Here is a 26,603-nt window from a genome sequence, read left to right on the forward strand (position 1 = left end):
CGTTTTTCTTAAAACTATGTTTCGCTTGGCAGATTTCAATAAAATTTATACTGCTTTTGAGAAACATAAAAAACTCGTGCCTGATTGAAGAATTGGTTTTTTTCAAAAAATTCGATTATTTTAAACAATTAATAGTCGGTTTTTTTCTCAAAAATCTGAAAAATATTTCCTGAGGCCGCCATATTGTGGCGATCACCGCAAGGTACTTCTGGAGAAACGGGCTCCACACAAACAGTGATAATTTTTACAATTATTAATTTGGTTTTTTGAAATTTTGCTACAGTCAAGTCGAAACATGATGTATGAGTGCTATGTTTTTTTAGTACAATAAAGTAATTGACTAGCAAAAAAAATGATTGAAAATAATCATTTTTTCGGGCCTCTGAAACCCCTTATATGTATAAGTATGAATACATATATTCTGGCTCTGTAATTGTACTTCACGAACATTACGTGCATATTAACTTTATGAATAAATTAAAAAAATAGTAGTTTTGCTTTTTTAATAAAATTCAGCAATCATTCACTTTCTTGGCCGTTTTTATCTGCTAAAGTACCACATCACGCTCCACTGATGGTAGACGTACCATAGTTTGAGAAACACAGGAATAATCAAGTATTTTAGGTATATTTCGATTCATTCACTGATTATGCAATTAATATTTGCGAATGAAGAAAATTTTTTGAACAATTAACGTTATAACTGCTAAATATCAACTTTCTACAATTTGATTTCAACGGTTGAATTTCCGTTTCCGGTAAAAACGCCCAAAATGAGCATTCATTCACAAAAATTACTGAAACTTGATCAAAATATTTGGTAGTCTGGCAGCGCTGATCTTTGTTTTGGTTTTTTCTCTCTCTTCACATTTTTTCGTATTGCTCTGTCTTTCGTATATTTTTGCATTTGTTTGTTGAATATTCAGTGCTTAATTAAGTTTAAAATAATCCAGTGTAATAAAAAATAAATGTTTTAGTGTCACTTTTAAGCAGAAATGTTGAAAAGTAGCAATTTGGAAAGGTAAATGACACAATCACGCAATTCAACTGCAAGGAGTTTCACATTCATTGCGAGACGGGTCGACAGCTACAAGTGGCACAATTCTAACGAACGATTGCAACAAGCGAAGGCATACAAATATGGGTCATAAACCAGTTTATGAACACCATGCGCCTCTTACTAGCGATAACATTTCACCAGACATGTTGAAGCAGGTGATTACAATAATAACAACTGTATTTTAATTTCAGTATTATTAATGATGTGGAAGTGGAAGGTCAGCAACCGAGGCCTGATGATTTGCCGCAACTTCCCTTGACGCTGGATACAAAGAGCTCAAATGGAAATGGGATGACTACAGCACAAGGGAACATTACCAACGCACCAGCGTTAAATGATTGTGCCAAAAACAACAATACTGACGATTACAATGCTAATCGTATGCCAATAACAAAACAAACAACTGATTCATTGGTAACCAAACAGTTGACAGTAGGTTTATTACAAATTTTCGAGCCACCACTAGCAAAAGCGCGAGGCCAGCTGAAAGAACTTATGTAAGTTGCATGAGATGTGAATTTTTGAAAGTTTACTCAGTTTTCCATTGTTTTCTTATAGTGGTAAACAGAATAAAATATACATTGATTTGTCGGCAGAGAAATTCAAATTAGATAATGCTGAAACGGCGAAGTTGCATGAAATGGTAAGTATTCGTAGAAGTCTAAATTGTATGGTTACAAGAAAACAAAAAATGTTTGCGTTGTGATATTAGAATTTCAATGAATGCTTCCCATGAAGTTTAACGACCGTTGTTGGTGTAGTTTCAATTGTAGAACTTGAATGTGTCATCAAAAAACTAAATTTATTTTACGGAGTTAATGGCAAATCTGTTTTGTTGTTGTATAGACATAAGACATTTCTTCAGAGGGTGGCAGTAGGTAATAATATTTACGGAACGTAGAGCAAAATCTGAGCTGAATGTCGTTGAGTCCTATCTCAAACCACAATCCATAGCACACAAGCAGGATTTTCAACTGTCTCGTGAAACCTACGTTACAGCGACAAAATTATTCCCCTTAGTCTCGAATCTCGGCGAAACACTAAAATTAAGAAACAAGTTTTTTCTAATAGCGGTCGCCCCTCGACAGGCAATGGCAAACCTCAGAGGGTATTTCTGCCATGAAAGAGCTCATTATAAAAAAAATGTCTGCCGTTCGGAGTCGACTTAAAACTGTAGGACACTCCATTTGTGAAACAAAAAGATCCAACAATAAATATATATACTAGAAGTAGGTTCACCTCTTTCTTATCCTGTCAAAATACGAATGTGCGAACTTAACCTGCATTTCTTTACCCATGTCTCCATATGCCCGCCTTATACATATATGTAAAATTTTTTTTGTTACTTAAGGTATCCTATAGAATTGTTTTTGTTGTTGTATAGCTTAAAACATTCTTACATTTTTTGGAACTGCTGCCCTTTTTATTTAGAAAAAAAAATGCATTCAAATACAAAATTGGATGATTACTTTTGTGCCACCTTGTATCTCAATTTTTTCTTGGTTAAGAATAGTTAAACCAGCCCTAAATTCAGTGGCGATGATAGTTTGTTTTGGTTACTACACCAAATTAAAAATTTTTCAAAAATACCAGCCGTTACATCAATCCATACATAATTGAATTTTACTTTTTCAATGTTTTTATAAAAAAACGTTAAGTTCTAATCAAGGCGAATCTCTTAAATACGGCATCGGTAAATTAGCTGATTTGTTTTTGTTTCTTTCGCGGTGTACATGTTGCTGTCAGCCCAGAATGGAAATTTTTTTTATTTATTTGTTATTAAAAAGTGATTTACTTTTCAAACATCTTAACATTCCTCATTACATTTGTTTATCTTAAGGCAAAAAATTAAAACAATACCATCAACATTTGCATATCCAAATGTGTACTTAGTACTGCCATAATTTCTTTTACATGTTAAGTCCGTTATAGATATGAAATTATAACACTTTTTTTTTAATGAAGTTAGTTGTTTTTATTCATGTAAATATTAAAAAATAAATTATTTTTAATTTCAATGGTCACCATTTGCTTTTACTCAAGCCTTCAGACGAATGGGCTATTCAGTTATTGCAGCACGCATGATTTCCATGGATATCGACGTCGCTGCTCAAACCAAAGATTGCCCAAGACTCTCTGCATCTGAATATTTTCATGGCCGTTGATCACTACTTGCATCTTACGAGTCTAATTTTCTTGAAGCGCGTTGACAAAAGATGACCAGTTGAGCGACGGAAGGCTTTCATAACGAGCTCATCTCTAATTAGTCTTGACTGGATATGGTCGATACATTCATTTCCCTAGACATGGGCATCTGCTTTCTAAGTGGATTTCAGTGGATTTATAGCTGCACTGGTTCGAACCACCTGAGGTCGACCACTTATTTTTCTGTCTGTCACTGCAGACGTTTAGGAAAAGCGATTGATCGTGCGGTAAACAAACATTCGCGGAAGATTAAATTTTTTCAGCAATTCGCAAATTTCACTTGCTCTTTTGCCACACTTTTGTAATGCAGTCAGTGCAATGCGATGTTCCTTAGCTCCCCACTCCAATGTTAACATGCGAAATTTGCCAAGAAATTGAGTATAATTTATGAGTAAACAATGTATACGAACAAAAGCAAAAATAACGGAACTTTTTTCTGGGAATTTGTTCTCGCCGTATGCATTGTAAAATTTGTCACATTTAATTTTTTTAATTGACATTTTATATTGGTGATACTTTAAAGACCCAAACGTTTTTTAAGGGGTTAAATACAGTTAAGAGGACGAAAAAAGCGAATTTTCCAGAATTTTTTCTGAGAAAACATTTAAATTTATTGATCTAAAAATTTGTACACATATTATGTTACCTTTTAACGGGTTTTTAAGACTTAGTATTAGTAAAAATATTTATTTGGAAAGGAGCTCCAGCTGATCTCCGGTAGCTCCTCTCAAAAACCACGTTTTGCCGTGACCACTATATCTCTGAGCTGGATCCTCAGAAATTAAAAAACCAAATAGATTTCGTTAAAGTAATGTCAAATATAGTAATTAATCGAAGGAATAAGCAAAATAAATTTTTTTGACAAAATGACGGTTTCTTAAAAAAAAATCGATTTTCGACCAAAATTTCGGCCTTAAATTGTTTTAAAATATATATATGTATATATATTTATCGGTAAGAAAAAACCTTCGATCAATTACTAAAAAATATATTTTATTTATTTTAACAATTTTCGATTTTTGACCAACATTTCGGCCTTAAATTGTTAAAAAAATATTTATCGGTGAGAAAAAACTTCGATTTATTGCTAAGAAATATATTTAAGAAGCTCGTTTTAAAATTTGAGACTAATCGGTTTAGCCATTTTTGTTTGAAAAGCATTTTACATAGGATAAAAATTCTCTAACTTCGAAAATATTCAACGGAACGACATTAAATTTTTTGTGTGTTCTCTTAAATATTTGTGCATTAAGAAAGGAAAATCTAGTTTTTGAAAATTCAACTGTATTAGTCCTTAATTCCAAATAAAATTTAAATTTCTTTTTGTCTTTTTCTGCTTTGAAATTGTACTCAGCTCTGCAAAAAAAAAAAAATACGCCACCCTGTTTTTTTTGTTTTGTGCGATTTAGATTCTGATGTGATCTGATTAGCAGAACCTGGACTGTGTAGTAAAAAGTTAAAAAACAAAAAGAACAGAAATGTTAGTATACAAAGTTTACATTCCCCCCTCCTGCCATGAGAATTATTTCTGTGTACTTGGTATTGCTGTAATACATAAAAAAGCTCGCATACTTTGTAGAACGACGCTACTGGATTTAAGCTGAATTGTTGTGCTATCTAAATAGCGCAGCAGTTATCGTATCACAAATTATTATATCTACAACAATGTAATGTAAGCAATTAACTTTTATTGCTCTCACACTTATCTTAATAAAATCGCTTTTAGTAGGCTATTCACTCTTGTTTTCACACTTTTGATTAATTTCAGATGAACAATGTGAAAATATATCGCGAGAAATTGGTGAAGATTAAAAAACAAATGCAGAGCATTTACCAGCGCACCAAAGTTTTGAAGGTAATTGAAATACGAATATGTATTTTATAACTTTGCGATAGCGGTAAGCAACGATAAGCAACATACTAATAATATTATGGGAATTTCCTAAATAGTAATAAAAAAAAAAATCCTTTACTTAACTAGAAACGCGCACTCAACGTGCAGGCCTGCAAACAAAAAGAGCTGCAACGCAAATTACAGAAACAACAGCAAGAAGAAGCCCTAATAGGCAAGCAACAGCAGCAGCAGCAGCAACAGCTACAGACACAAACGTCACATCAAACGCAGTAGAACGAATCAAAAGTGTATTTGCTAGAATTTTCGGAATGCTGATATTAAATATTGAAAGACTTGCATATTGTTTTAGTCAATAAAAAGTAGATTTTTATATATTATATTTTATATATTAAATATACATAAATTCAAAAGAATTAAAAAAGAAGATAATGAATGCCCTTAAAGGTAAAAAATAAAATACGTACACAACTATGCGGATACAATTTGCTTAATTTGTAAATAATGCATGTGAACTATACATTTTATGTAATTATTAAAAAAACAAAAATACTTTTCTTTTTATACGTTTTGTGATTAATGTTTGAGCACTATGCTTCCATGCTTTGGTTTTGAACAAATAAGAGGTATAAAGTACAAATGTTTAAGCAACTACAAAAGAACACAGCGAAATAATTAACTACACATATTAAAAAATGCATACACACACACATAGGAAACTAATTAATAATTTTAAAACAAAGTTGACTTTATAAATATGTAATCGTATCAACCTGCATGACACCGTCACCCTTTAGATGTAGAGTGAAATCTAGCTTAACTGATAATACACATAGAGTATTTCTAATACGGGACAAAATTCAACTAAATATGAGACATGAGACACACAAACAGCGTTCAGGTTGCTTTTTATATAATTTTTATAGTAATTGGAGTAAGCAAGCAATCGTTTCGATTGACAAACTGCATAAAATACAACTAATTAGTATACTAATTTGTGAATTTGTAGCTATTAAAAATATTATGACTAAAATCTGCTAGCAATTGTTTGTGTAAAATGAATGCCTCTATAGCTCAACGCTAATACACCCGAGTGCTTAGATGTTCGCAACCAAAAAAATACCACACACAAATATATGTAGGTATGTATATCTCTATCGTATACATTTAAAACTATTCAATTAACATACAAAATTTGTTTTTGTAATAACTACTTGTAAGTAACTCCACACTTCTATAGTTCTATGTGTGCGTAGTTATCTGTCTAGAATGTAATGTACGCAAAAAAGTTCACAGCTCATGGTAAGAATGGAACATCAAAGCAAGAGAGGGCTCGCGCACGCTTAAGTCAGAGTTATAGTAGCTACAGATCGGCTGCACGCACGTGTAAGATCAGCAGAGAACAGACGTGTGTTATAGTGCTGTTGGCCGGTGACAAGTTTTCTTTTATATATGTGGAAATCATTCATTTATAGGACAACGTTGTATTCTTGTTCGTTCAGCATATACATCGCATCGTTGGGTGTCAAATATTTCACAGTGCCTGAAATGTGTCAATATCAGGTAGAAAAAATAAACAAAAATAAATAAATAAGAAATTAAGGTAAGTTCAAAATGCAAAGTTCAAATGCACAGACACACAAGGTGAAATGAAATAAAAAAATATATACGTTGATAGAGTTTACAATACCCAAGGGAGGCAATATACGTTACATAGATCTGAGTAAATTAACTTATTGTAAGCGGTGAAGCCTCATTTGCATGCAATAAATTTGTAAAATGTACAAGTAGATAAAATTGAATGACACTGAATAATAAATGCTGCATATATTTGCCACAAAATAAAATGATAAGAATAGCAGTGTGGCACGAACAGCAAAGCCACTTGAATTCTTTATTTTCAACTGCAGTTGCTGAGAAGCTAAATTGTTATACGAAATTTGTAAGTGCATGCCCTACCTCAGTAATAGTAGATTGCTTATTTACGTATTATTATTTTGTTGTTATAATTTGCAGTCTAACAATTGCAACCCATAAGCAGTAATTTCAAAATTGGTAAATGACAACGGAAATCGGAAATTGAAAATTTGTAGATGAAGTTTGTTGTTTTTAGGAGGTTTGTTCACTTATGACATTAGAATTTTGACACTCCTTTACAAAGGTTGCATTTAAGAAAAGTGAGAAAGGGGGAAAAATTAAATCCGTTTTGATGATATTAACAGCAAAGAAGTACTTTTTTTTTTACTTTTTTCCATGCAGTTCGAATATTATTTTTGAAAAGTCGCATTGACATGTTGAGCCTGTTGAAAATTTAGTTATAAGGCAAAATTTAATTATATGACAAATTTTGTTATAAGCAACTCGCCGCCAAACGTGTGGTTATTTTTGTTACTACATTTTTTTTGTACAAATTTTTATTATGTGCATGGTCACAAGGTGAAAGCAATTATTTAGTGCTGATAATGCTAATATTGTAGTGTTTTAACAAATTTCTTTCAAATTTGCGTTTCAAAATATTTATTTAAGGGGTTAGGGGTAGTCTGAATTAAAAAAAAATAGAATTTTCAAAACAAAATTGGATTTTTTTTTTTGCATTTTCTTAAAGTATAATATCTTAAAAATATTGTGTGAAAATTTGAAGTGAATCCGACAAATACTTTTCGAGTTATTGATGATCACTGTTACTTAAAAACCGCTTGGTAGATTTCAATAACATTTATATTGCTTTTGAAAAACATAAAAAACTATGGCCTGATCGAGGGACTTTTTTTTCAAAAATTTCGGATTTTTAAACAATTTTCGGTTTTTTTTGCTCGAAAACCTGAAAAATATTTCCCGCCATACTGTTAATTTTGAAAAAAAACTTCGATCAGACACAAGATTGTCTATTAATAAAACTAATTTCTCTGATCCGATTGATATTAGATGAATCTCCAAGGGCTTGTGATGATCACCGCAAGGGACTTCTGGAGAAACGGGCTCCACACAAACAGCGATAACTTTTGCAATTATTAATATTTTTTTTTTTTTAATTTTGCCAAAGTCAAGTCAAAACTTGATGTATTAATGCTATGTTTTATTTTTGTAAAATAAAGCAACTGACTAGCAAAAAACAAAAATTATTGAAAATCATCATTTTTTCGAGCCTCTGACTACTCGTAACCCGTTAAAAAATATGGTAGCATCGCAGCAAAATGCTTCGTTTATATATTTTAACATTTGTCAAAATGCAATAAAACAAATATAACCATTTTTGGGTGTTTCGCCCAGCTCTACTTCATATTTGTGGCGTACATTTTGATGCCGTCCACAAATGGAGTGTCCTAAAGTTTTAAGCCGACTCCGCACGGCAGACGGTTCGTTATGAAGAGCTTTTTCATGACAGAAATAAGACCGGAGGTTTGCCGCGGCAAATATAAATAATTTTCTAAAAAGCAAGAGTAGAGTAAATTGCGCTCCGAGAGAAATTATGTTATGTTGTTAAAAAACCGTATGGAACCAAAGCGAATCTATTAATGGCGATGTTGGTAAATCGGCTGAGTTTTTTTTTTCTTTCGCCGTGTCATGTAGCTGTCAGTGCAGAATAAAACAAGGCGAATTAATTTTTTTTTTTCTACTTCGCCAATACCCTGCCGTGACAATCAAACGTACTAAACATTGTTATTGGTCTAGTGCCACCGCCTTTAATAAATGCGCCTTGAATGAAACTAATAATATTCGACTTAATTAGCTTATTAAATCTTCGAAATCTGTCAAGAAAATCTTTTTGGCCATATAGTTGAAAAAAACGTGGACGTTCGCGTATCACCTTGATTTTTCGCAATATAATTTTATATGTACATATATATTATTTTGTCATCGCTTCGAGCTCTTTGTAACGAGTTCTATTCCTACAAATGAAGAGGCTTGCAGTAAAAGTTTCAGTTGTGTATTAGCATTTTTTTGTCTGCACCTTTGGAAGACTTTTTTAATTTTATTTAGTTTTTATTTTTTTTATTTTTCATTTTTTTTGTTTATTTAAATTTTTTTTTCATTTTCGTTTTTTTGATGTTTTCAAGATTGAAGTTGAAACCGTATCTAGGATAAAATGATCACTAATTGCAGTCTAGTATACCATTCAGGAAGTGTGGCTTACAAATGTTAAATAAGTCCTCATTCAATTCATATTATGAACTTGCGTATTTTAAATAGACAACTACTTAGAACTCAATCTAGACTTCAGTTTTTAGCTCGTACAAAATTACTTCTATTTTTTAAATAAAATCCTAGGTTATACAAAACCTAAAAATGCAGCTATTTTACTTGTACACAACTTTGCAAATAGCATTTCAATAACGAAGAAAGTGAAATGTTCTAATAAACTAATAATCGAACTAATAATAGTCTGAAGAATTTAGCACAAATTTTGCATGCAAGTACTGAATAATAGAATACTAAAGAAACAAATTAAAATTACCTGGAAGGAGCTTCGGTAGAATATCAAATTTGGCCGCTAAGATGACCAAACGTTAAATTTGTCACATTTTTTCATTACAGTGGAATTAATTTTTTTTAATTTTAGTTATTTAGGTATGCAATTAAATGTATAATGCAATTAAATTATGCTGTATGCACTTGAATTTTATTTATAAAAATAACAAACGCTTTGAATATAAACTGGCCATTCATATTTTTTACTATTTTAGAAATAGCTGTTTTTTTTAGTAAAAACTATCACTGAGTTCTAATATTAAATAGCGGCGAACTAAAATTCATATGCTTGGCATATGATATAAAATAGCATAAAAAAAATATTTGCAAAAATACAACCCATTGTTTAAATATATATGTAAAAATATACATCACTAATAGGAGTAATGGCTGCGCCTACAAACGTATCCTAAAATACCGATTTCAGTTGCCTCTTTTAAGTAACCAATTTTTTTCGAACCTCTTTAAATAGCCCTCCCCTCAAATGAGCTCAAATCCACATCTGAAAACTCAGTATTTGCGCCATTAGGCGTTATTGCAGACACAGTCCACAATTTATAATTTTCTGGCGATAAATCTTTCACTTCCTGCGCAACACTATTAGTATCCTTTTGCTTACCATTTGCACCAGTACCACCTCGCCCACTGTACTGCAAATACCATTGCACACATAAATGTACGACGAATACTGTAAAGGAGAAAATTCCGAAAATTAAGAATGTTTCGCTACCGCCCAAATCGGCGAAGAGATTGCCCGCGATAAGGCTGCCCAAAGACACGCCTAAACCTTCAAAGATAGCACCGACGAGGCCCTGTAAGTTGAATTTAAGTTGTAAATGTAAACAATTGGAAATTGTAATGTGCAGCCAATGTGCACAATCACTTACCTGCATAGTCGCCTCTGTGCCCGGTGGCGCTACAATACTTGCATAAGACGCCATTGTCGAGTAGAAAATACCGAATGTGACGCCATTTAAAAGTTCAATGGGTAGAACATACCATGGATTCACCAGCAAATAGTAGAGTGTGAAACGTACACCGAAGGCGAATAGCACCAAACTCATGGCATTTATATGACCGATCTTTCTCAAAATCCAACCGGAGAGGAAAAAGAAGGGTAATTCGCCACCAAAGCATTGTATGCCCATGGCAATGCCTTCAAGTGTTTTCATGGAGTTTTGGCAGCCTTCTAGTTTTTCGCCTAATTCATCCAAATGCATTAAGAGGAAGTTCCAAACGAGCGCCGTACAAAGGCCAATTGAAACGCACCAAATGAAAAATATCACACAACGAACGGAAAGGAAAATTTTACCGACATCTTTGGCAATATTTTGTGAGAGATGAGTTTGGGTGTTCTAGAAATGTAGACAAAGAAATGCAAAACCAAGATTATGAAACTGAAAATTATGCACGCATATGTGTATACTAAGACGTTGCGTTGAGGTGTGTTATTCTGTGCAGTAGAGATTATTTTCAAATTTTACAGATTATCAGTACATAACCTCAACTTCTTCAAGCTCAACACAACACATTCCATTCCATCGAAGCTTATTTGCATCTCGCTTACCTTTAATTTCGTGGAGGCGAATAAATCGAAACCCATTATCACCAAAGTCATCCAAAACACGATTGTGTAGTCTTTAGTGGCACTACTACCTGACATTTTATCTACCAGCACACCAGCAATTATGGAAAATACACCAAAGCCAATAGAGCCGCACAAACGTTGATTTCCATATAAGTGATGGCGTTCGCCCAATATCGAAAAGCATATGGCATCACCAATGCTTACCACCACTGCCATTCCAACCCAGCTCAAAATAAGCAAGATAAAAAAATACCAAAATTGATACATGCCCGTCACTTCACTATTCTTAATCGCCGTACTTGATGTCAATTGGCTTTGGAAATATTCATCATTGCATTCTATAAGGCAACTTGTATTGAATTGTGGGTCAGCACGCGGACAATTTAGCGTAATATTTTCTCCATTCAATTGGCCACGATCATGTGGTATGAGGAAGAAGAGTTGGTCATTCTCAATCAAAATTTCGCTCATATTGACAAATGTGGTAAAATTTAATTGCGGATTATTACGTTCAGGACATGTTATATTACTGATGTTGCTGCCGTTGATGTTGTTATGTAGCCAGTTTTCACATACATAGTCCCATTTCGCTGGATCTGCTTGGCAATACAAATCGCAGCTTAGAACGCGCGTGCCATAGTAACTTTCAAGATTATGTTGTATGCACTTATCAAATTCGGAAGAGTATTTCAGATCGGATACACCACCGTGACAATGAAACTCTACAGTGGGCAGAGCTTGTGGAATGGACGGAGTGAATTGTATGAAGAAGAAGGCCAATGCGGTGAGTACTTCGCCGATGAGGAAAAGTGTGCGATGGCGTTGATAACTGAAAGAAAGTTCAAAGTTTTTATGCTAAGTGTAGGTACTATATAATAAATGAAAGTAAGGAAGGTCAAAGTATCTCGATTATTCGATTGCTAAATCTAAGTAAATCGGTTTTATTTTGCTGAGGTTCAGCGCACTACTGAAGCGGCAGTCCTTGGTCAGGTAAAACCAAAATCATTCCAGTACGTAAAATCGGCTGTCCCGGCAGCTATGTAGAACCGCGTATTTATATCCGGTCAATGACGTTCCCACGACAGTCGGTTCTACGTAATCGGAACGACCCGCATTTATATTCGGCTAAGGACTGTCACTTCAGCAGTATTCCCGTATACGTATGGGGAATGTTTATGCTGCTACAATAACAACAACAAAAACATCCAGTCAATGACTCTCATTTCCAGTATTTCTCAAACATTTTTTAGTACATTTTTATGATGTTGCAAACACAACAACAAAAATATATTGCAGGTGTTTGTTCCGACCGAGGCCATTGCCGGATATCCATTAAAATATAATAAATAACTCTCGAATGATTTAACAATAACAATTCTGTGTCAATTGTTCGGGCGGGACTCTCGGCAAACTCGGCACCGTTTTTTCTTTGACATTCGCAGTGGCCAAATTAAGGTAAATCAAAGATGGATTAGTGTCAATGCCTGGGAAATTGCTAGGCAAACAATGCCAAGGCTAAATCTACGTCTGTCCAATAATATTATAAAATTGAATAGACTTCAAATTAGGGCCACAGTAGGGGCCATAACAGGACATTTTCTCATAGGAAATTATGCAAGGAGATTAGGCATTTACATGCATGATTTCTGACGTAGCTGCAGAAATGCGGAGGAGTTGGAAACAATTCAACACCTTTTTTGCACATGCCCGGCTCTAGCCAGAAGCAGGAACCGATATTTAAGATCCTTCTTCTTAATGAATATAGATAATCTATACACTTCAGATGTCAACAACCGTTTACGCCTTGTCAAAAGCTCAGGATGGTTCACTATGAAAAGGGAAATGAAGCCCAACGGACCCATTCCGTGTTCTAAGCGCCATCGCTGTCTCTATGTGCGATGCGGCTGTCAAACCTACCCTAACCCTCGCAGTAGCCAAACAACATTTTCTAAATGTTTGGGAAACATTTTATGTTATTGCAATAACAGCCGATTAGATTCCATGGATGTCGTTTCCCCGACAGTCGGTTCTACGTTACCGGGACGACCGAAAATTACTGTATATCCCGCCAAGGACCGTCACTTCAGCTACAATAACAACAATTACATGGATATTCGTAGTAGCAATATATGCACAATATTGTCTTTGTGACAGCATAAAGCAATACCAATAAAAACATCGACAACCAATTGTTATTGATAATATGTCATAACTGTTCTTTACATACCGATCAGCAACAAATCCAAATATCGGCTTCGCCAGCATGCCAACAATCGGCAAAATTGTATACATAATACCTATCACTACTGTGGAGAAGCCCAATTGACGTGCCAATGTGGGCATGAAAGGCATTACCGGCGATGTTCCTGAAAGAAACCAATAATTGGAAATTATAAAAAGGAAAGAAGTGCGTCGTATTGGTGACAAGTTCAAAACGCCAATTAATTTTTAATAGAACCCGCAGACAAATGAAGAAATAAAATAAATGGGAATTTAACGTATGAAATAAAAAAAAGTCGAGGTTTTTGTTTTGTTTTTAAGTGTTTAAAGCTGCAATTTGTGGTGCCGTAGCCATAATACCATAGCCGTAACCATAACCAAAGCTGCAACAGTGCATCAATAGTCGATTAGTCAAGCCGTAACCATAAACCATTTTGGCATAAAACACGGATAATTTTCCAGTAGGTCAATTAATTTTTCCGTCGATTATTTTTAATATTAAAATTTTTATCGCAAATATCAAGACAAACGTGAAGTATTTCACAGCTGCTTACGGTTACGGGGGAAGCCCAAAATTCAATAGACACAGACAGCTCTGGTTATGATTACAGCGGATTGGTATGGCTACGGTTATGTCTTCGGTACGACACCACTAATTGCAGCGTCAGTGTGCGAAAGATAACGCATAGTTCATAAATTGAATGATGGCCAAGCGCACCAATTAATTTAATTAAAGTAGTTATCGCTATATTGTAACGCATCTCCATTTCAGCGATAAAAAATAGTTGATTACTCAATATTAAACTAATAGGTATGCTTGAATGTTTTACAATGTACATTTTAGTACCAGTTTGTACTAGTCTCAAAACTCCGAATATGTTTTTAATACTTGCAAACAGATAGACCCCTATAGCTGGCTACAAACAGGGTACAACTCCCAGCGATTTGTTGCAGTTTGAAGCAAATCCATTGTGTATGGTAAATTGCGGGCACAAATCCAAAATAATTAAAAATTTTCATTTATCTTGTTGCTAGTTTTTTTTTCTAAATTTTTTACCGTCGTCGAGATAAGAGTAAGCGGAAAAATTACAAGTTTAATAAAAAAATGTTAGAAGAATTTATAATGTTTCTAAAATGAGCCATCATTATGGCAAATAAAAAGTGAATTATTCAAAACACGTTTTTTTCTTAATGCAAATGTAAATAACTGCAAGAGCAATCGCGCCATCCGCTTTTTTGTTTCGCATGTCAACAGTACGACGATCGCAACGAAATGATGGTTTATGGATTTGTGTACAATGTGTGTGCTATGGACCAGGCAAACATTCATGGGAATTGTGTCCTGTTTGTGACCAGCTTATGACAGATACGTGTATGTAGATGTATGATTAACTTTGAAGAAAATTCGTGTCAAATTTCGTACCTGCATTAAAGAAGAAATAATGCGCCTTCATCGGCAGTAGCTCCTTGTCAATTTTCAGCCCCATTGTCACTTTACTTTATCGCCTTCCACACGGTAATTGTTACTGACGTACAGCTCTTCAATGCCTTTCAAGCAATCGCGCACGTAAATCTTAGCCGCGGAAGTGATTTCTATTTTTCAAAACATAATCTATTTAAGTGGTGCATACAAAAATAAATTAAAGTATCTCTTTAGTCTAAAACTTACTGCTGATAACACAATTTCTTCAATGTATGTTTATAGAAGCAATAGTGATTAGCGCGTATATGTATATTAATATATACTCGACTCTCTACCTCTAATCATCACTATATTAAATACTTGTTAATATCAATGCGCTGTCATGTTGGGCCATAAGACAGCGAAACAAATCCTGTAAGCAAATTTCAGAATTTTATTGCTGAGTACACTATTTTTAATTTATTTACCCAACAGCGAACGATAGTCGTGTGTTTACTGTTCCAAATCTGTATTTGCTGAGGGGCGCACTTTCCGCACCGTTTAGATTCTTTTTTTGTTTTTATTGTAGGCCTTATGCCGTTGTGTTATCTCTGCGCCGTGTCAAATTGATTGATATTGCGTTGAAATGCTAAACATGTGGCGCAACACAATGCACTTTGCACTTGTTACTACGGTTTCTGTAATTTGAATATCAATCGTTAACAGCTGATCAGCTGCAATAAAATAAATGCAATAAATGTTATGTGTTTACATGCATACATTTGTATCTAAGAACATGATTACATAGCGCCACTTATTGAAGTTTACCATTACTTGATAAGTTTTATGACTCTGAATTGTTACACAAAATTACTCTTATAATCATCGTTCCATCGACATTCGTGGCTACATTACAAAACGACCTAAACTTATGCCCGGCTAAAGTCTATCACTTGAACAATATTAGCCAAAAGTTACTAGGTCATATCATATTGCATCACAACAACTCTAATAATTACATTGGAAAACAAAGCATTTTTAATTACATCCGAGTCACTTTTCATTGCTGATTGGTTGTAACTTTAAATCACCGAATTTTTCATTTAAACTTACATACATAACTCATCCCATGCTTTAAATTGCACATTTTTCACACGACGTCTTCCGCACTTCCTTCCCTCTTTCTTTAAATAAATTATATTTCTATACTCACACCTACTTCTCGCTTCATACTCCAGATTACTTGCGAAGCTCGAATTTATTTTCCTTTTGCAGTTTATGCCGTGCCTTTCACCATTTCAATATAACTAGTAAAAACATTAATCAAATTTAAAACTAACAGCGTTTCACTCCGATATTAATACATTGCCTTTTGATTCCACGAAATGCAATAACGATCGTGGGCAATTAAAAATGCTGAAATGTCAAAAATGATTGAAATGTCATCGAATCAGATGCTATGTTGCTAGAATGCGTGTTGGGCACAAATGTTACAGCGCAGCACAAAACATGTTGCTGTTGTCAGTATTCAACACGAAAAATCAGAGCCGTTGCTGAAAGGTTCCATTCCATAAAACTTTTAAATTGACAACAAAAAATATTTTTCCGACTTTTTTAAGTTTAGTAATTTTATTAAATCTAATATATTACAACTCATGCAAAAAGGTTTCAGTGCATATACACACGTCTATAATGTTTAAGTTTGTATATAATTTTTTACTTCTTATAAGATTCATTTTTCAGTAACTTAATATTGTCTGCATATAATTAAACCGGCGGGCTTTAAATAAAATCTCTCATATCAATTTTTATATGCAGAAAGTGTATTATTTTACTTCTGATATCATGAAGCCAAATATTATGAACTTCAACAACACATAAAAAAAAAACCAAATAAGTTGCAATATAATTGAAATTGAAATAAGATTGAACTAGTAAAATATACAATCCAAAACTTAGCAGCCCAACTACATGCCAGTTCATACAATTTACATTTCAATCGTAAATATGACTGTAGTGCTGCTGATAAACATGTATATAGTTTTCTTTTTCTTGTTGTGTCATTTGGGCTATAAGTTCATCATTTATTTGATCAATTGGATGTGGCCGTCCGGCAACATGCACCGTAGGAACATCATCATCATCTTCTTCCGATTCGGAATTGATAAAATTGTTGTAATCAACTTTGGCTGCAAGTATACGAGAAAATTATTATTTCAATAGTTCTTTTTGTATATAGATTGTTTATTTTGTTCCACTCACGTATTTTCGTATTATCTATATCATTGTCATCATCACTAGAATCACTAGAGTCCGCATTCGGCGATCCATATTTAAGACCTTTTGTTTGCGCTTCTTTTTGATTTGTTTGCTTTTCGTGTTGAAGCAACACTGACATGATATCTTCATTCTCCTTTTTACTACGGTTATTTGTTGAGCCGCCAACACTTATCGTATGCTGCGTTGATGATTGTGCAGCTTCGTTGAGAATGGCATCCGTGGCATCATGATTGTCCTCCGTTATGACCGTACTTTCCGTCATCCAAACAGGACGAGCTTTACGTTCTGTAACAGCTTCCTGTATTTCGCCACCAATACTAACATCAACGCGTGTTTCCTCGACAGCAAATCCTTGATTACGTGTTGCCTCGCCTGACCATTGCTGCCCATCGGGACGCTGGGCTAGTGGTTTTGCGATGCTGAAGAAACAAGAATTTAAAATTATATAAGAGGCAACACTTTATATTCTTTCCTTTTACAGAGTTCATACATACCCTCGTATCGTGTCGATATCCACTGGCTCGGGTTCAAGTATTTCTGGTGCAAGCTTAATGCCTTCTACTTCTCGTAGGAGATCATATAGCGGTTGCAACTGTTCATTAAATCGCGCTAGCATTAAGCGTGAGTCTTTCTTTGGCATCGCAGAACTATCCTCCTCCACAGGACTGCCACAGTACGTACAACGAAATTCGCCTGTAGTAAAATCAAACAATTGATCGGCTTCGAGATCAGTGAACGTTTTATCGCAGTTTGTACATTTGAAGCTGGCACGACTGGTAGCATCACGTTCTTCTGTTTCCATACGCTTACGCATAAGATCCAATTTATATTTGACAACATTCACAAATGTCTTATAATTAATGAAATAGTAGTTGACCTTTTGTGCTTTGCCATCAGGTCCAGTCTCCATTTTTAAACGAATCTGTATGAATTTGTCATTGCGCAATGTTGAGATGCGTGCGCGCATTTGTTTTTTTTCGAATCGCAACAACTCTGCAATGTCATCTTCTTTCATGCAAGGATTGCGCACCAACATGTCAATGATTAGCGCATCTTCGATGGAGTAGAAGCCGCGTACAACAAGACGCGCCAATTGTTTAAGACTGCTTGGTACTTCGGTGACATACTTAGTTTCGGTGGCATTGGCCATTATTCAGGGAGAGTGAAATTTGAAAGCCTTGAATTTTGACTGAAAGAACAAAAACGGGAAAATACTTCAGAATTATTTTATATATTATTAACCTCCTAATAATAACAATGGACCTGCGGAAGGTCTAAGTGTGTCTTATGACAACCACCCTACCTACCTCCTAAAACCCACAATCAATGTTTTTGTTTTTTAATATTTCACAATAAATAATAACACATTTTCCACTATTTTAACAAATTCCCATAATTCTCAGGAGGTCGAGCACCTCTTTAACCTTACACATCGCCGACACTGTTATTTGAAACATGTGTTCCGCGTCTGCGCATCCAAATTCACCATCGATTCATCAGCATGTTGCTACACAACCACTATGCAATATATTTCACACCGCTTAGCAACATGCAAGGGAGGTGGAATCCGAACGAAATTTTAGTTCTGTGACGCGCGCATTCGGGTGAAAACAAAGAAAATTTGTGAAACTTACCTCGCTCGTCGATGTTCCCAAATGGTGCTGTGAATTTTTCGTCCTCAAAATTGCACGTTTACGATATGTTTCCAGATCGAATTTCATAAGATCGTAGTGAAGCAATACATTGTGCTTCTGGTGATGGTAAATTTGCTTGGATTGGTAGATTAAAAGTAGGAAAAATTTAATCAAAAGCACAACACGAAACGCGAATATGCCGTTGCCGTAGACAGGGTGTTGCAAAGGCATGGTGCTGTCATGGAAAGTGCGTTTGCTATTAAAATTGCTACATGTGAGTTTGACACATGGCAGTGTTCACGGCAATTCACAGTTCCGGCACAGGGTTACATTAAGGAAAGAAAGGAAAAACTAAATTATTCAGCAATATGAGTAATTTTGATGAGAAGTGGAATGATGTGGTACGTTGGCATGATTTTCTGTATGATAAAGACAAGATGCCTTGGATGCTGCCTTGATTACCGGAAAATAACCAATGCAGTTACGGCTATTGGTAAGTAAGTTATCTGTGTTGTAAAACATAAATAAAATATTTGCATACTATTTCAGAACAGGAACACATGTATCGTTGGGCAGTCCATATGTAATTGGTTCGGAATTGCGGTATTCAGTGAGGCTACTCAAATGAAACAGCGAGCGCACCAGCGACGTTCACGTTTATGCTTTATTTGTATTATTTAGAAATACAATATGCAAGTAGATTAAAACGTAAAACACAACAAATCTTCTTCAGTAGACATTTCATAATAATAAAGACATTCCGTGAATAGCTCTTTTTACTTTAGCTCAGTACGCATTTGTTGGCTTTAATTATCTAGACACAAATTTTAAAAACAATTGCAAATTGTTACTGACGGAATGGAACATACCATTATAACTGACTTATTTCTTTCCCATTTTGTTCCGCTGTACTTCGCCCGTTCCTTGCATTATAACCAGCGGATATGCTGGCTTATCTATGGATGTAAGAAGGTATGCAAAAAGTTTATATTCAATAGACAATTGAGTGACAGTTAACTCCCTTCCGTTCTGTTCCTTCCATTATAATCAGCGACTAAGCAATGGAAAATTACAATCCGTGACTAACAGAACTCAAAATTTCTTGTGAGTTAACGAAGACAAATATTAATACATGCAATAACAAATAGGAATATACATACATATATATATAATATATACAGTAGGTTCTGTTTTTATGCGGCTTTTTTTATGCGGTTTTGAAATAGTGCGGTTTTTTTTTAAATTACAAAATGCATGTCGACCTATCGGGAATTGTACATATAAACAAGATTCTAAACCAGATAAGCAAAAACTCATCACAGATTACATCAGAAATGCTAACCCTACAAGTATGGAACCGCCTGCATAACTATCTAGATCAGATGTGTACATTTCCTCAAGTGACGGATGTGATTTTACGCCAAATCCTAAACGAATGCGCAACATGTGGGTATTGTCTGATTCTATTTCTGACTTAAATTTATTTTTTGATTCTGACGTTTCTTAAATAAAGATATAATTTTCAAAAATACAATATTTTGTTTATGCGATTTTATTTAATTATTTCAGATTCATGCGGTCTATGGAACGTATCTATAGTTATAATATGGAACTAGTGTCCTTTTTTATGCGATTTTATTACATTATTTCAGATTTATGCGGTTTTAGCACTTTTGAAACGTATCTATAGTTTTACTATAGAACTAGTAGCTTTTTTTATGCTGTTTTTTTTTATGCTGTTTCTTGCGGAACGTATCTTCCGCATAAAAACAGAACCTACTGTATGTACATATATGATGCTAAGGAAGTAAAAAGCAGAATTTCGTTGAAAAGAAACGCAGTAAGTACAGAAAATTAAACAAAACAGACACCGAAATATATGCAAAAGAGCTGACAAAAGCTCGCCACATGGAATTTCACAAATTCAAGAAATAAAAAAAAAATAAAAGTGATTAAAAAAACTTCAATAGAACTGAACTCGGAAAAAGGCCCTTACAAAGGCACAACATGGACTGACTCCCTTGGTAGAAATCGTGCCTTTGCATTGCATACTTAAAGGCGCATATACAACAATTACTTTCAATCATTTCCAGCAAACTGCAAAATTGCATTGAACATACACTATATACGCACATTCTTATGCACTTAGTATAAACACATCGGCGTTGGTGTATGAAACTTCGAAGCAACGCGTAAATACATCTGCATATATTATTTGTATACTTGCATGTGTGAGCACAACTTGTATTGGTGAACAATTGTCTGTTTTTCTGTGCACTCATACTCGCTTGAGTAAATATTAAATGGGCTAGACGTAGGCGTCATTGAGTCTGGGGTGCATTATTCATGCAAGTTGAAGTCACATGTCGTTGTATGTATGTGTGCGTGTATGTCTCTGAGCAAGGCGAACGGAAACAAAAGTTCCCTTAGGAAATAGGTGAGTAAATAATTCCATTGCGGTGAGTATTGTAATATATAGAGAACTTTGACTTTCTCCTTGAATAGGTGGGTGAGAGTTGCTTTTGACTCCGAATACCTGTGTGTATTTGTACACACATATTTGTAAGTATATTGGTATGTGCGCTCTGCAAGTTGAATGTAAACAAATTCCAGACGGTAGCTACTCCAATTCGAGTTGTGTGGTTAACTATGGTGGTAGTTGACTTTACGAAACTTTTACGAGACCTCGAAAAATTACTTTTAAATAAAGTTTTTTTTACTTATCATAGTTAATGGTATACATGTTTTTTAACTACAATAAAAATAAACAAAAAAAAAAAATGATTTAACTTTTGTTTAGATGACTTTTTTAATTTCCTATCGATGAGCCTCAAAAGAACTACAACTTTAAATATCTGACGCGCCACTTCTTGCATTTATTAAAAATTCTGGAAAGGATTCCTCGCTTGCAAAGGTGTCGGATACATATCTATGCTTAAGAAAATCGGCTTCGATGAGCAGTTCCAAGTCAAATCATTGTTCAAAACGTTTGAAAAATGAAGGTCAGTTAGACTACCAAGTGAAGTCAAGTGCTTCTCCACCTGATCTTACCAACGTAGAGGAGGCCACCCTCTTCCTTTACCGCATCTAATATTTTCGGAGACGCACCGTTTGTATCCATTTGCACGACATGATCCAGCCAACGAAGTCTCTGGATCTTTATTCGCTTCACTATGTCTAGGCCGTCGTAAAACTCATACAGCATTCCATTCCATAGCCTTTTAGGTTTCACTATTTTCATTCAAACTTATTGAATGATTCACTACTGACATCCAAGCGTCACGCCCCACGGGGCATGATGAGAGACTTATAAAGACTTATAAAGTGTTAGTTCTGTAGTCGAGAGAGGACTTTTTTCTACTGAGAATCATTGCCTATTATTTGCATGAAATTAAAAAACGCTGTTGTGGCTTCTATTTATAACAGGTGGCGCAAAATTAATCAATTATGGAAAGATTTATAATATTTGCAAATATCGTCCTACGGCAATCATATTTGACAATTGTGAGCTAGACAGCTGCAGCATACAAACAGACAAGAAATGGAGCACGTAAGGGTCAAAATAAAGATTTCCGTCATTCAAAATATTTTTTTTTCTTTAGTAAAAAGTTGAATGGTTAATTTTGCGCCACCCTTTATATTTTTAATGCAATGGGTATGCAATAATTTTGCATAAGCAAATGTTGTGACACATGTGTCCCGTCACAACTGAAAGGATTAATTCATTTAGCGGTTTCGGAGTTTATGGTAGTGTGTAAGCACATGGGCTGAGAGAGAGAGAGTCGCTAAAATTCAAAAATTTATTTACTACGCGTAATGTACGTGCCTACATATGTATATATATACAGGGTGGGCCAAATAAGACCTACTAATGTCACGCAGCAGGTCCATAGTTTGCCTAACAGTATGCGCAGTTGCTCCATCTTGTTGAAACCACAAATTAGGATACTGCTCCGCCATTGGCCTCAAAAAGTTTTCAATCAATGTTCTGTAAGAAGCTCCTGAAATCGATTCTGGCGTTTCATCCTCATTTTCGAAGAAATAAGGACAGATAACTCTAGTGGCCATAACACCGCACCAAACAGTGCATTTATATGGGTGCAACTGACGTTGGTGTGTTGCCCTTGGATTTTCAGAGGCCCACAAACTACAGTTTTGTTTGTTGACATAACCATTTAAATGAAAATGCGCTTCATCCGATATAAACGCTGCGTTAAAACAATAGATTGTTGACAAGAATAGAAAAACTCGATAATTTTAACGCGTTGTGTTGTACCGTAGGGTTCCATAATAAATTTCCAACAATTATGCTTAACATTAGTAGGTCTTATTTGGCCCACCCTGTATATATGTGTACATATATATATATATATATACTTATTCATGTACGCCTGTATGTATGCATATTACCTAATGGATTAAAAAAAAATTAAATCATTAACTATGAATTACATTTTAATTTTCTATTCAAAATCCGCTTCAATACAAATTTGTCAAATGAGCAGCACTTATCCATTAAAATATCTGTCAAAGTGCGCGATTTTCGAACAACCACTCTCTCAATTCACGCCATTTTTCATACAAAAAGTCTGCGCAAGTTTTCTCGTGCTCAACGTGAGCACTTGTACTTGTCACCACACAAGCCAAACAACAAGTTCATATGGGCCGCTCAAAAGCACTAATACAACTAAAGCGAATCTAAACATCCGCCTAGCAAACAGATCATGCACAGGGTTGCTCTTTCCGAACTCAAATCCAATTAAATACACCTGTGTGTGAGGCAGTGACGTTAGGGGAGCAATTAATACGCAAACGCGTAAAATTTGAAAATAACAACAAATGCATTGCGCATGTGCCATGAGTGTGTATTTGCTACTTTGCTCTTTCGATCATATACATATGCATATGTTTGGTCTCACTTTGGTTCATTTATTTGTGTTTCGAAATTTTGTCTTTCACGCCAATAAAGAATATTTTGAATGCAGTTTCAAGACGTGCGTCAAGACATTCGGAGTCAGTCAGTTCGCCAATAGCTGAAAGTGACAAAAAATAAGTAATAAATAAATAAAAAATTGTTATGACACAAAGTAAAAAAAGAGTACAAAATTCGGCAGTTTCTTGACTGCGACTAAGAAAATTGTAGGTGGCAGATTGTTGCCGTTAATTAAAGCGGAAATCAAAGGGGCAGCCAAAAACGCTTCTGCGAATTTGTGGGTACTTTATTCAATTGGAACTTGCGTTATTTTAAGTGATATAAAATACATTGATTTCATTACACAAAAGGAAACGGACGCCCTTAACGAATATCGAAGTTGGTGTAAGAGTGGCGCGGTGCGGTGCGGTCTCGTGGGGAAAGTTAGAAAGAAAACCCAACAATTGTTTTTCGGGGTGGAAAGGCCAGTTGGTTGGTTGGTTGGTGAAAATGTAAAGAGCAGCGCAGCGCAGCGCATTGCCGAATACCGTTATTAACAGCAGCGAAGGTCTGTCTGTTGTTTAAAAATTGATTTTTTTATTTTCATGCGTAAAATTTATCTATTCTGCCAGCGCCAAGAGGAACAGTAAACAGTAGCCAACGATAGAATTTATTAATTAAAGTGTTTATGTGAAAAAATTTAAAAACATTTTTATTGTCTTCATTGTATGCGCAACAGAGGCGGCAGCGGTAGCAGCAGCAGCAACAACAACGGTGACAAACGGCACTACGTAAAAGTATGTTAAGAAATATGGTCCGCTTTATGTACATATGTGAAATTTGCGAACGTACGCTATTTATTTTATAAATTTTATGCTGCGACATTCTATAGCCAAAGAGGAAGTTGCTTTATTTGCTGAATTGCACCGAATTGGAAGACTTCATTAACGAATATCAATTTTTACAGAGATCAAGGAAAATCACTTTGGCTCTACAAATCCCTACACTCTATTAAAATTTATTAAAATATTACCAGAGGATATAAAAAAATTTAATTTTATTGTTGAGTGAAACTAGATAAGATTTATTAATTTTCAAAAAATTGTTTTTTTTTTTTTTCTTAACACATAAAATCTTAAAAATATTGTGTAAAAATTTGAAGTGAATCCGAAAAATACTTTTCGAGTTATTCAACAATTAACAAAGGGCGCTCGGGCGCTCCGGAATCGACAGCAAAATGCGGTTATCTCAAAACTATGTTTTTTGAACTGGTGACCACTGTAACTTAAAAACCGCTTGGTAGATTTCAAAAAAATGTATACTGCTCTGACTACCCCTAACCACCTAATAAAATAATAGTAATAATAATGGCAATATAGTAAATTTTACTGATTTCGAATGTTATAAAGGGTGATTAATTTAGAGGTGTCGGATTTTAAATCGAAATAAGGCAACGAAAATTCAAATTGATTGTGCATTCTTTATTATTTTTGTGTAGAACCAGTCATGACATTTATTTTTTAAAGTTGACCGCAACTGTGCCGTAATTCGGCCATCCATAAACACCAATTTTGAATGATTCACCGGAGGACTTCGGTCGGTATCTCGTGAATGACTTTACTTTAGTAATGTTGGCTCCAATGCCTCAGTCGAAGCTAGGCCAACCTTTGGACGGTTACAGACAATTTGGAAACATGGACAAATCTCGCAGAAAACTAAAACAAGAGTATTCAACTCATGCGTAAAATCCGCACTATTATATGGCAGGGAAAAATGTCTGGTGTCGAGAAGTATTACGCAGAAACTACAGAGCTTCACAAATAAATGCCTTTGGATAATATGTAAAGTTTTTTGGCCGAACACTATCCGAAGTACGGACTTGTGGCAGATCACCGAGCAAGATCCAATCCAAAGGATGATAAGTAGTCGTAAATGGCGATGGATCGGGTACATCCTCAGAAAGGACAGGGAAAGCAATAGTAGAACAGCATTGGACACAAGGATACAGACGACCCGGTCTTCCACGAAATATTTGGAGGCATTCTAACCTTCGTGAACTAGAAACAGTTAACCAAACGGGGGATGTCGAGAGAACAGCGGTTAACAGAAAAAGTTTTAAATGTTTTGTTGAAACCCTATGTTCCCAAGTGGAAAAATAAAGGGGAAACATTTTTGCTCCAATGCCTCAATCGAAGCTGGTTTATCCACAAAGCATTTACACTTTACATACTCCCACGAATAAATGGTCAAAGGGATGATATCTCACGATCTTTGTGGTTTATCCAGTGGCCCAAGGCGAGAGATAAATTCCGATTATTCCTCCAGCCCATAGGCCGCACTAAACTGTTGTTTTCAATGGATGTAATGGTTGTTCTTGAATAGCTTCGGGGTGCTCTTTGGCCCAAATCGAATTGTTTTATTTTTGTTAGGATCTATTTTACACTGACCCATTTTTTTCATTTAATTTTAAGGGGTTATATACAGTTAGAACTCCGAAAAAAAAGCGAATTTTCCAAAATTTAATAAATAAATAATAAATTTTCTGCTTATATTCTTAAATATATGTACATTAAGAAAAAAAAGAAAAAATCAATTTTTTGAAAATTCGTATACAACCCCTTAAGAAAAAAGATGTTCAGTATACCCTTTTGCTATGAAATATAATATTTTAAAATGTATTTTGCTGATGCATTGGCGGACAATTGACATTTTGTAAGACATCACGGCGTTAAAAAATACCACTTGCTAACTTGGAAAAGACGTCTTAGACGGATTATCTACTTTTTCGAGCTTCACTCCACATCCGTAAATAAAAAGCGAAATTGCCCAATTAAATTAACTATTACTTCTCTCTGCCTTACCTTCTTATAGTTAATGATAATTATATAAAGGGTAATTTTTTAGCTATTATCTTTTCAAACAGTTGGTTTAATCAGCTGACGCACGTTTTGTGTTTTTTTTCACTGTCAAACACCTTCAG

At 34.8% G+C, this 26,603-nt stretch overlaps 4 protein-coding genes and 1 long non-coding RNA gene across 14 annotated transcripts in view; 3 read left to right on the plus strand and 2 right to left on the minus strand.

Annotated features, from left to right (window-relative positions):
* Positions 1-855: 855 nt before the first annotated feature.
* On the plus strand, positions 856-5,497 carry LOC128860098 (biogenesis of lysosome-related organelles complex 1 subunit 6). The gene is made up of 5 exons (XM_054097359.1): positions 856-1,021; positions 1,252-1,557; positions 1,619-1,703; positions 5,034-5,120; positions 5,247-5,497. Exons 1-5 carry the CDS (start codon positions 996-998, stop codon positions 5,391-5,393), a joined length of 651 nt encoding a protein of 216 aa, XP_053953334.1. The 5' UTR covers positions 856-995; the 3' UTR covers positions 5,394-5,497.
* A 50-nt stretch (positions 5,498-5,547) lies between these two features.
* Positions 5,548-16,209, minus strand: LOC128860097 (major facilitator superfamily domain-containing protein 6). 7 transcript variants are annotated; one of them, XM_054097358.1, is made up of 9 exons: positions 16,011-16,209; positions 15,286-15,531; positions 15,065-15,230; positions 14,819-14,988; positions 13,403-13,541; positions 11,155-12,004; positions 10,475-10,942; positions 10,207-10,399; positions 5,548-6,660 (listed from the first exon to the last, which is right to left on the minus strand). In XM_054097358.1, the coding sequence occupies exons 4-9, from the start codon at positions 14,880-14,882 to the stop codon at positions 6,587-6,589; spliced, it is 1,788 nt and encodes a 595-aa protein (XP_053953333.1). In that variant the 5' UTR covers positions 14,883-14,988; positions 15,065-15,230; positions 15,286-15,531; positions 16,011-16,209; the 3' UTR covers positions 5,548-6,586. The 7 variants fall into 7 exon arrangements, with proteins under 7 accessions (XP_053953333.1, XP_053953331.1, XP_053953327.1 ...); XM_054097356.1 differs by lacking the exon at positions 5,548-6,660 and having other exon boundaries at positions 7,733-10,399; positions 15,286-15,495; positions 16,017-16,209; XM_054097352.1 differs by lacking the exon at positions 5,548-6,660 and having other exon boundaries at positions 7,733-10,399; positions 16,017-16,209.
* A 198-nt stretch (positions 16,210-16,407) lies between these two features.
* Positions 16,408-18,946, minus strand: LOC128860101 (general transcription factor IIE subunit 1). The gene is made up of 4 exons (XM_054097364.1): positions 18,712-18,946; positions 17,572-18,266; positions 17,060-17,496; positions 16,408-16,986 (listed from the first exon to the last, which is right to left on the minus strand). Exons 2-4 carry the CDS (start codon positions 18,225-18,227, stop codon positions 16,793-16,795), a joined length of 1,287 nt encoding a protein of 428 aa, XP_053953339.1. The 5' UTR covers positions 18,228-18,266; positions 18,712-18,946; the 3' UTR covers positions 16,408-16,792.
* LOC128860102 (uncharacterized) lies at positions 18,930-19,495 on the plus strand. The gene is made up of 2 exons (XR_008454218.1): positions 18,930-19,204; positions 19,261-19,495. It is a non-coding gene; the product is annotated as an uncharacterized LOC128860102 (long non-coding RNA).
* Positions 19,496-23,680: 4,185 nt separating this feature from the next.
* The window catches only part of LOC128860099 (F-box/LRR-repeat protein 16), a 72,785-nt gene continuing 69,862 nt past the window's right edge, over positions 23,681-26,603 (plus strand). The window contains exons 1-2 of one of the 4 annotated variants that reach the window (XM_054097361.1): positions 23,681-23,925; positions 23,995-24,420. The gene's annotated coding sequence lies outside the window, so the exon portion shown is untranslated. Of the gene's footprint in view, positions 24,421-26,603 lie in introns of all 4 variants that reach the window. The other 3 variants (XM_054097362.1, XM_054097360.1, XM_054097363.1) reach the window with 3 other exon arrangements.

The sequence above is a fragment of the Anastrepha ludens genome, chromosome 4 (assembly GCF_028408465.1).
Source record: "Anastrepha ludens isolate Willacy chromosome 4, idAnaLude1.1, whole genome shotgun sequence".
In the NCBI taxonomy this organism is placed as follows: Eukaryota; Metazoa; Arthropoda; class Insecta; order Diptera; family Tephritidae; genus Anastrepha; species Anastrepha ludens.

Bases quoted from the DNA above. Each gene is read 5' to 3' on its own strand.
- LOC128860098 (XM_054097359.1), top strand. From the start codon at position 996: ATGTTGAAAAGTAGCAATTTGGAAAG. The intron at 1,022-1,251 runs GTAAATGACACA...TTTTAATTTCAG, and splicing joins AAAAGTAGCAATTTGGAAAG to TATTATTAATGATGTGGAAG. The intron at 1,704-5,033 runs GTAAGTATTCGT...GATTAATTTCAG, and splicing joins CGGCGAAGTTGCATGAAATG to ATGAACAATGTGAAAATATA.
- LOC128860097 (XM_054097356.1), bottom strand. From the start codon at position 14,882: ATGGGGCTGAAAATTGACAAGGAGCTACTGCCGATGAAGGCGCATTAT. The intron at 13,542-14,818 runs GTACGAAATTTG...GGTTTCTTTCAG, and splicing joins TTATTTCTTCTTTAATGCAG to GAACATCGCCGGTAATGCCT. The intron at 12,005-13,402 runs GTATGTAAAGAA...ACTTTCTTTCAG, and splicing joins TTTGGATTTGTTGCTGATCG to TTATCAACGCCATCGCACAC.
- LOC128860101 (XM_054097364.1), bottom strand. From the start codon at position 18,227: ATGGCCAATGCCACCGAAACTAAGTATGTCACCGAAGTACCAAGCAGT. The intron at 17,497-17,571 runs GTATGTATGAAC...TTGTTTCTTCAG, and splicing joins GATATCGACACGATACGAGG to CATCGCAAAACCACTAGCCC. The intron at 16,987-17,059 runs GTGAGTGGAACA...GTATACTTGCAG, and splicing joins TATAGATAATACGAAAATAC to CCAAAGTTGATTACAACAAT.